We start from the raw sequence: 10,057 nt of genomic DNA, 5'->3' as shown, positions 1-10,057 counted from the left end.
GTTGGGAGGGTGGATTGGAAGGATGTGTGACAAATAGCAAGGGAGCTGCTTTCTTTCTTTAGACAAGGTTGAGGTGTCACAATGGCAGACTAAGTTGGCTGATTATTATAGGTGTGAAGCTGACCACGTGATCGCCGGAGTTTGCTGCGGCTGGCTGCAGAGGATACTGCTGGGACTGTGATGTTACAGGGAGTTGGCGCATTATATTGGAGGCTACGTGTAGTACTGTACTCTATTGGCATTCTGTGTACAATTTAAAATGAGTAATAAGCACAAGCAAACTATGTTAGCTTTACAGCAAAAAATTGACATTAATGACATTGAAGCAGGCAAGAAACAGGCAGCAGTTGCAGCGGCTTGTAATCTTTCAAAGCAAACAGTTAATTCGATTTGGCAAAACCACCACAAGCTACGTCAGGCTTGAGTCGTGTGCTAGTAATAATCGTAAACATATGCATAACAGCTGCATTTCAAGACATAGAGGAGGCATTGTTGAAGTGGTTCACTGTTGCACGTTCACAAAACCTTACAGTCAGTGGGCCACTGCTTCGTGAGAAAGCACAAGAATTCACCAAGCTGCTTAAACACGAATTCCATTGCAGCGGAGGCTGGTTGGACAGGTGTAAGACTTGTCACATCATCTTCCGTGAGGTTTGTGGAGAGGCAGCAGCTGTCAACAGTGGTGTCTGTGATATGTGGACAACAGTGCGCTTACCTGGCCTTCTGGCATCGTATGCTCCATGTGATGTGTTTAACGCTGATGAGACTGGGATCTTTTTTTGCATGCTGCCTGACAAAACCATGTGCTTCAAGGGTGACAGCTGCAGTGGTGGTAAGCAGAGCAAAGAAAGAATCACCGCCATGGTATGTGCAGACATGGACAGGTGAATGACTACGGTGTTTCAAAAACATAAAAACACTGCCAGTTACTTATGCTTTCAATAAAAAAGCATGGAGGACTTCTTCCATCTTTGAAGACTGGCTACGCAAGCAAGACAAGTGCTTCAAAACACAGCAGCGTCATGTGCTGATGATTGTTGACAACTGCCTAACACATCCAAAGATCACCAACCTAGAGGCCATAACGTTGGCTTTTCTACCACCTGACACAACATCAAGACTGCAGCCATGTGACATGGGGATTCTCAAGAATCTCAAGGTCAATTACTGTAAGCTTGTGGCACGACATTTCATTGACTGCATTGATGCAAAGATGTCATGTGAAAACATCCTGGATGCAATGCAGATGCTACAGTCTGCTTGGAAGAATGTGACTTCACAGACTGTGGCAAACTGCCTTCACAAAGCAGGGTTTGCAGTCAGGCTGTTTAAGGGCGCTAGCAACTTTCCTGATCCAGCTGCTCCTGAGACGGAAGAAGATGACGACATTCCACTGGCGCGCCTGTTTCCAGCAGTTGGCATTACGTTTGAAGACTATGCTGCTGCTGACGAAGCTGTTGAGACGTATGAAGAACCGAGTGACAGTGACATTGTGGAAGAGGTCATAGCATCTCGCAATCCTAATGACTGTGCGTGTGTCCACAACAATGACAACGAAGAGCAAGATGAGGAAGAACAGGGCATAACTGCTGTTCCGTTGACTAGTGACACTGACTGCAGTTGACACTTTACGACATTTCCTGTATGCAGCACCATCTAGTGATTACAGCCCAAGAACAGTTGATGGTTGTTGAGTCATTCATTAAGGGGCCTGGACGTTACAAGCAGACTACACTTACAGCCTATTTCAATTCACAACTGTAACTGTTGACATTTGCATTTACATATATTGTACGTGTACTGTATACACTGTAGGTATATGCGCTTGTGGTCATTAAAAGACCCTTTGACAGTTTAAATTTTTGGAAAACACGGACCTTGGTTAACACAGACTTTTTTTAATGGTCCCCTGAAGTCCATGCTAATGAAGTTTTACTGTAGTTTAAGAAGCAGTTTTGGTTCTAGTGACACAAGTTTAGTAGTAGAAGACTTGGAAAAAATTGTTGGTGTATGTTTATATACGTATGTGTATATGTATGTGTGGTTTATATACACTATTATACCAACAAGCATTTGTGTGCCTAAGGGTGGGTTATGTCATGGAGGGAAGGAGCTTGAGCTTTTGAAGACTTGCCAGATGGTCTAGATGCCAAGTGGTGAAGTACTAGAAGTAAAGAATACTTCAACAGTGATCTGTTTGAACATCTACTATTATGTTGCGTTACTTTGTAATCATTTTGATTGTTTACGAATCACATGTGTATGAATGCCTCACAAATAAACAGCACTGATCTGTCTTTTTACCTGCCTGTGTCTAGTTATCCATTAGGATTTAAACACAGTATAATTTAGGTAAAAAATGAAATTCTAGGTTTACGAGTTGAAATTCTGGGAATTACACCAGTGATTGTCATTTTTGGTCATTATCTGAATTTGGTTTATAATTTGGAGTGCATCTGTATATAACCAAAGTTGAAACTGTTTCTGAATACAAAAGACTAAGTACAGCAAACTGAAAAGTTTTTACAGGTAGTAAATACAAGAAGTACTCAGTGATGCAACATTTAGCTTTGCTCTCTCTCAGTTCTTGGTTATCTGGTTCACTTCTCAGCCATGGTTCCTTTTTATGGTCAGGATGTCATCCATGTATTCATGTAAGTTATTGGTAGGTGATTCCCTCCTCCCCCCACATCTTGAGTACATGCTGTAAGTGAATCAGCACATCCCCAAATTACCAGTAGATGGGGGAGGGGGGGGTGAGAGCTGTCATCCAGGATTAGATCATTTCTTTCTGCCAAATGAATGTCTGCATATTCTTCAGCTCCTCTGCATTCCTTAGTGGAGTAAAGTGGATATCAGGGAATGTGTACCAGATTCCATAAAATCATGTTTTCCAGCGCTCAGTCCAAATTCCAGATTTTTTTCTGAGTGTTCTTTCTCTGTGTAAAATCTGCTAGTTTTAATTTTATTGTTATAATCTCTTGCAAGGGGTGTTTCACTTGTCTGCATTTTTCTGTTGTAGTAGTGTCCAGTTAGAGCACTGTTTTGACATCTGTCACCCAACTGGCTCCATTCATTCTTAGCTGTAGCTGATGTTCCCCTACTTGCTAACCCTTTCCCCCATCCAAGTCCTTGCCAAACTTTCAGAAGTGTTTTTGCTGTAGCTGAAGACGGACAGTTGTCACCATTTGTTTTATTGGCTGTTTTCGTGACTACATGTGATGGGACTTCACAAGTGTTTCATCTAATCATAAACATTGTAAAAGGAAGGCAGAACATACTGGAAAGTTGTAAGCAGATGTGATGTGTCCGCTCTGATTTGAAGGTGCTCATGTCACTGGTTGTCTTTGTTTAACAAGCATGCTGAATGGCACAGGACCTTGTAGAATGTGATGATTCTTTTAAAAGTGACCATCTTCTGTTCTGAATGCTTAATAGCTCCTCTCATTGTAATCTGTTGTAGCCCTTATGGAATACTTGAGATTTTCTACTGTACCAGAGAAACTGGAAGGAGCAGACTGTATTCATTTTATGAAAGCACAAATAAGCAACTAGACTGGTATTTCACAGCAGATGGTATTAATTGAAAGCGAGCATTGTATGTATGCTCCAAACTTGGACATGAGAAAACTACAAAGACCTTTAATAGTAAAGATGCAGTCCTACCAACAGACTTAATTCTGAGAAAACTGTGGTAGGACAAAGCAGTTGGAATGTTGATTCAAGCTGCTGTATCCAGCTTTTTTAGGAATATTTTTTTTCCAGGAGAGTCAAAATTATTTTATGATGTAGAGCATACTAAGGAGAAAATGCTAAAGTTTGTCCAACAAAAAAGGGAGTCCTCAAACAGAGTGGGATTCTGCTTCTCATTCTTCTGATGATAAAGCCCACAGAGAGATTATGCTAGTGAAATATTTTCCAGTGTCCCAAAGGAAAATACTTGAGAGACAAAATTACAAGAGTTTACTAGAAGAACAAGGAGTGGATTTGGGAAATGGAAATCAGGAGAAAGAAAAACAGCCACTAAGAAATTGATGAATAACTGTGGAGATTACAAGACATTAAATTTGTGAAATATAACAGGACAGAAAAACCTGGAAATATTGGACTTTTTTGACTTTGTTAAATTTGTAGGAGACTCCAAACCATATGCCCTACTTCATGTCATTAATGTTTGGAAGTACATTTAGGAGAGGAGAACAGGAAAGAAAGATTTAACTGTAAGTAAAATTTTTACGACATTTTTATATTGCATGGCATCTACTGCCTACTATAAAGTAAAGCTTTTTCAGTTTATTTTTGTGTGTAAAAAGGATACTAAAGTAAACGGGTACCCCTGTTTTTTCATTCATCTTCAATTTTAAGAAATGTAGGCACTGCCTGGACAAAAGAGCATGATGTAATAAAATAAATATGTGAATAGGTATGCTTTTTCTTACTTTTGCATAGGAAAATGATTGTATAAAGGCTCTTAACTTGATCTAATCACACATTTTAAGGGGTAAGGAAATAAGTAAAAGAACATTTAATATAATGAAAAGTTTTCAGTGGCTAGGAAGTAATGTTTTCTGAAAACAATTCAAGTGGCTTTCTATATCTGGGAGACGAATAAAGATTAGACAGAACAGAGCGTGCTTAGTGGAAGTCATACCTTTCAACTGTACAGATTTTCACAGAATGCCCAGATTTTTGCCTCTTATTTTTAGCCTGTTTCTCATAAAATTGTGTTTTTCTGGTAAATCATTGGCAAGTCATTGAGGAATGAAGTTCAGAAGATTCAGATTTCATACCCTTAAAAATTCATTCTAATGCAAAATATGTTCTATCAACTTTCTAAGTTTGTAAGGGCAATATTTAAAAATTGTATTTATTGTTTGGCCTTTGTACCCCCCCCCCCATTATGTATGGCTTTATCCAGATTTCCTGCTCTAAGACTCTGAGAAGTTGAGAGCTATGGTGGAAGTAGAAACAGAGGCTGTACCATGCATCTTAGCATGGATAAACATTCATTACAGGTTAATTTAAGTATGTGAGTGTGGCTGTCAGTCTAGGACATTTCCTGTTAGGGTTAAACTTCATTATTTGAAAGATGTACATAGTTTTGTGTGATAGTATTAGGTTAATAGGGTCTGGGGTGTTTTATTTTTGAGGGCTTTCATTTAAACAAAAAGTCTTGTAAGATGTAACATAGGTTTAAATGGATGTATGCATGTAACACAAAAGCTGAAACCAGAAACTTAAAAAAGAGCTGTTATAGAGAACATGTGGGAATAATAACTTCTTATCATAATGATGACATTTTTCTGTATTATCTTTAAATGTGAATGGTTTCACAGATATGTACAAAAAAGTGAATTATATTAAAAATGCAGAGTGCAAATAGTTATGTTGCATGAGAGATATTTGGAAAGAACTGAGCATCTGAATTTGATAAATAACTGATTTCAGGATGGTTATTCATTGGAATATCTGGGACAAAGGAAAAGTGGAGCTCCAGTAGTGATGAGGGAAAAAGATGATTGTAGACTTGTAGTACTTATAAGCAACTGGTGAAGAGGGAGTAGGGTCACACTGGCATGCATTTATATTCCACCTAAAACTGCTATAATGGACCTTAAGTAATTCTGGAAGAAATAATCCGCTTTCAGCAGGAAATGATACTTGTAGGTGAGGATTGGAATTTGATTTACAACAGGTTGTATCTGGGGGCCTAAAAGGGAAAATATAACAAGAGAAAGTAGACTTTTAAAGAAATTTATGAAAATATTTGGTATGGAAGATGTGAATTCAGTAATGGGAATTCAGAGATTTTACATATTCCTCAAGGACTAGACAACACTTGCAATTAATTGAAAGTTTTAATACACATCCAATAACTACACATCACACACTAATAATTAAAACAATGAATGAGATAGCAGCCTTCCTTGTACCTAAATACATTAGTGCATTTACTAGAACATCGGATAATTTCATTTCATTTTATTAAAAGATAGTAAGTGCACTTTTGCTTAAGACAAAGTTAATGTTTTCTGAAAGTATACACACTGTTTTTCATGCCTGGGAGGGGAATAAATAAGACAGACAGCAGTTAGTGTAAGTGGGCACTCTGGCTGTAACATGCACTTTAGCATGGATAACCTTATTTTTTGGGTTATGTAATGCCTGTGGTGCAGCTGTTGATTTGGAACAATTGGTCCTATCAGGAGGGTTAAACTTCATTATTTGAAGATGTATATTGTTTTGTGTGTTTTAAGTTAATAGAATATAGAGGTGTTCTGGGTGTGTGTGGTTTTTTTTTTTGAGGGTAAAAGTTTTGTGAAATGTGATGCAAGTTCAAATGTAGATGCCAAGATGCATTGGTGCATGTAGCATAAAAGCTGGAAATAGATTTTTAAAAAAGCTTTCATTTATAATATGTGGGAATAATAACTACCTGTAATGGCTACACTGTACTTATTTTTGGAACATGAATAGTCTCACAGGTAGAGACAAAAACGTAAGAGTATTTAATTGTATTAAAAAATGCAGAGTGCAAATAGTAATGCTACATGACACATTTGGAAAGGAGTGAGCATATGAAAATGATAAAAGGATTTCAGAATTGATATTCAGCATGTCTGGGACAAAGGAAATTGGGAATAATTATACTCATTGCTAGAGGTGCTCCAGTAGTGATAGAAGAGGGAGAAAATGATTGTAGATTTGAGGTAGTAAAGGGGCTACTGGCATGGGAGGATGATTACTCTGTCATGTTTATAGATTCCATCTAAAGTTGGTATTTTCGAGCTTAACTCATTGCTTCCTTAAAGATACTCCTCAGGAAAACAACATTCCCGTACCCTTGAAATGAGTGTACTTGCCAGTGTTTGTCTAATTTCTGACGTCTTTGTACATATGCATGCCTAAGGTGTAGTGAAATGGTCAGCATGGGATGTGTAGAACTGGAGATGAGGAGTATTTGAAAAATGTTATGAACAATGCAAGGTATTTTCCATGTTTCCATTAATGATGCAAAATGTATTATGATATTGTCATTCTATGAGTGGTGTATGCAAGTATGGGGTGTTAGAAAAAAAGGAAATTAAAGTATTATGGTTTATGGGAAAATATTCTGATATATAAATGCTGTTTTTGGTATATTTTTCATAACTGCACTAATTTCACAAGACTTGTGACCTGCAGATAAATAGTGCCATCTTATGCAAAACATTAAGGTTGTCAATGCTTATTTGCTTTACATTTAAAGCCATTGGCAAAAAAAATAAAGGACTCACCAATTATATACTTGAATTTCTATGGTAATCAGTAAAAGTTAGCTTTATTTGCACATGGTATTTTGCACCGGATAAAACCAGAAAAGGATATATCAATGTAATGAACATTTTGAGACCATTTCATGTATTTTTCAGAATTTAAAATTAATGAAGGTAAACAAAAGGCATTGCTGTAAACTGTGGCCACACACGCATAGGTTCAGCAATGCCTCTATTTATGGGGACACAATAAAGTTAAGTATTTAGGAGTATGGATCAAAAAGAATTCTGTTATTGCAGGTAAGGATACATGGGAAGAGACTAAACAAAAGATAATACACAACTCAGAAACCGGAGGCTCTTGTTTATGGACATGGATAACAAGATGCAAGCAGTGGAAATGTTTTTATTCCTTTTAGTTTTATATATAGGTCAGGCATATTTTCATCAACCAGAGGAGAAGGTGTGGACAAACAGTTGAAGGAATTTATCTGGGAGGCAAAGAAGGCAAGTGGTCAAGTAGGATAAGTTGATCCTTCTAATAGAACAAGGTGGTCTATGATTACTTGATTTGAAGGGGTAATTTAGAGCTTTGCAGTTGTGGCTTTATATGTGATACAGGCAGAAAGATGCATTCAGAGTGGAAAGGGATGATAATGAAATGGGAGAAAGTCAAGAAAGGAGGAGAGAGTGGGGTTTTGGATGCTGAATCATTAAGGAGAATAACAGCCATACAGAATATTTTATTCATAAAATAGCAGAAAGTATTCTAAGAACTAAGCCAATATGAAAATGGAGAAAGGAGATTTTGCTGATAGGGATGACTGCAGTAGTGGTCCAGAGAATAGGCAAGAGGGATCTTGAGTTTACTGGAGAAATTTGGCAAAAGAACCAAGGTATTTGGGAGCAAATAGAGAAAGGTAATAGACTGGGAAGAGGCCAAGAAGACATTTTGACTGCTGTCTAGAAGATTGCCTTTCCTATCAGGGATTGAAATCAGAGTGTAGGCAAAGAGAAAGGGTATTGGAATCCTTCATGAAAGACTTGTACTAGTAGAGTTTTTAGCTGAATCTGTAATAGAAGCTGCTGTTTAAAAGGGGATTATTAGTAGGGCCTGTAAAATGTTGCTCAGTAACTATAGGGAACAATCAAGGGAGTTTAGAAAACATCGAGAAGAGGTTGGATAAGCCATTCATAAGTAAGAATTTGAGGACATGTATGTAGCTCCCAAATATGTAACAAAGTCCAGAAGGTTTAGGATTTTTGTTTGGAAGTGTGTGCATAAGTATTTTTATACAACAAGCAGGCTCCAAAGAAGTTGTATTCTGATGCAAAATGTTGAAAGTGCGATGGGTAAGAAAGATGTAATTGCTAACATATATTTTGGGAATGTAATGAGTCGGCATATTTTAATAATTCCCTACAGAGTACACTTTCAAGAAATATTAGGTGAGCAAGTGGGTACAGGTAAGGAAATGTTTTTTGTTTGTTATTTTTTGAGCTGAGGTACAGAATTTGAATTGTTTAGAAATAGTAAGGCCTTGTTGAATTTGATTCTGGTGGCTGGCAAAAAAGCTGTTACCAGAAAATGGAGCTCAGTCTAAACCAGCTGCATTTGAAGTATTGAATATTGCAAGAGATATGAAATAACTTGACCTTTAGAAAATAGTAGGAGCAAATGAAATAGACAAAAATGAAAATTGTGGAAACAATGCAAAATACAGTTTTGGAGGAGGAGTAAGGTTTAAGGAAGACAGGATTTGAGCACTTTGTGTAATGTTGGATTGATGTATAAAAGAATACATGTAATGTAGTGTTTGTGACTGAAAACATGTTAATATGGTTTGTTTTCTTTTATATAAACATATTGTCTGCCTATGTCTTAAGTGATTTAATTAAGGTGTTTAAAAATGCTTACTGGTTCTTATGGTGGATGACTGTTTTTGCTACTGAAATAACTTGTCAATTCAGTTTTGCATTGATATTATAGGATATTTAGAATGTAACTGAATTATTTTGCTTTCTCTCCAGGCCTATCTGTTTTAGAAATCTGTCTGGTCATAGCTATGAAACATTTGAATGATATTTATGAAGGAGAGCCTTTCAACTTTGAAATGGTGCACAATGGTAAATAAAATAACTTGCGTTTTGTTCAGATTCCCATATTTCCGACACTTAACTGGAAATTTTCAGTAACTTTTTTTGAATTTACAGCAGAATGTTACATTCTTGTTTCTGCAGAATTTCAGAAATTCATTCAGAGGAAGGCTCAAGCAATTCATAATTTTGAAAAGCCAGTAATTATGAAGGTAAATTAACTATTCTAGTATGAATTCCCATTGTTCTGCATGCATTTTAATTTCTGTTAATTGTTTGCATGTCAGCTTTTTCGTATCCACCCACAGGAAAAATACTGACAAAAAATGGTGGGGTTCATAAATCATATTATTGGCAAATAGATGAATTTATGGTATATTGTGATTATTTGAGTGGGTCACCACTGAAGTGAGGAGTCTAGTGGATGTGGTGTTGCTAGATTTTTACAAAGCCTGTTAGGGTAAAAGTTTCTCCCATGTGATTCATTGTTAGACGGAGCCCCAAATGGTAAAATGCATACAAAACTGCCTTACTGCTAAGTCACAAAGGGTAATATCTGAAGTGGGACTCTAGGAAGGAAAGTAATAAATAAGGAAGTAGCATAAGTTTTCTTGGCACCAATTCAGTTGTGAATGTTTCAGATGTTGTCCTGTGGTAAAAGAACAAATACAGCTGTGATGCTGATGACTGTGTTTAGTGCAGTG

At 37.0% G+C, this 10,057-nt stretch overlaps 1 protein-coding gene across 4 annotated transcripts in view; it reads left to right on the top strand.

Annotated features, from left to right (window-relative positions):
* Positions 1–10,057, top strand: part of ORC4 (origin recognition complex subunit 4) — a 693,897-nt gene that overhangs the window by 618,829 nt on the left and 65,011 nt on the right. For all 4 annotated transcript variants that reach the window (XM_044074865.1, XM_044074866.1, XM_044074868.1 and 1 more), the window contains exons 12-13: positions 9,288–9,383; positions 9,498–9,565. In XM_044074865.1, coding sequence (XP_043930800.1) covers positions 9,288–9,383; positions 9,498–9,565 — 164 coding nt within the window. The remainder of the gene's footprint in view (positions 1–9,287; positions 9,384–9,497; positions 9,566–10,057) is intronic.

Source organism: Protopterus annectens, chromosome 6.part0 (genome assembly GCF_019279795.1).
Source record: "Protopterus annectens isolate FY-2018-M chromosome 6.part0, PAN1.0, whole genome shotgun sequence".
Taxonomy (NCBI): Eukaryota; Metazoa; Chordata; order Ceratodontiformes; family Protopteridae; genus Protopterus; species Protopterus annectens.
The sequence above is the reverse complement of the archived record's forward strand: the minus strand, read 5'-3'. Positions and strand labels throughout refer to the sequence as shown.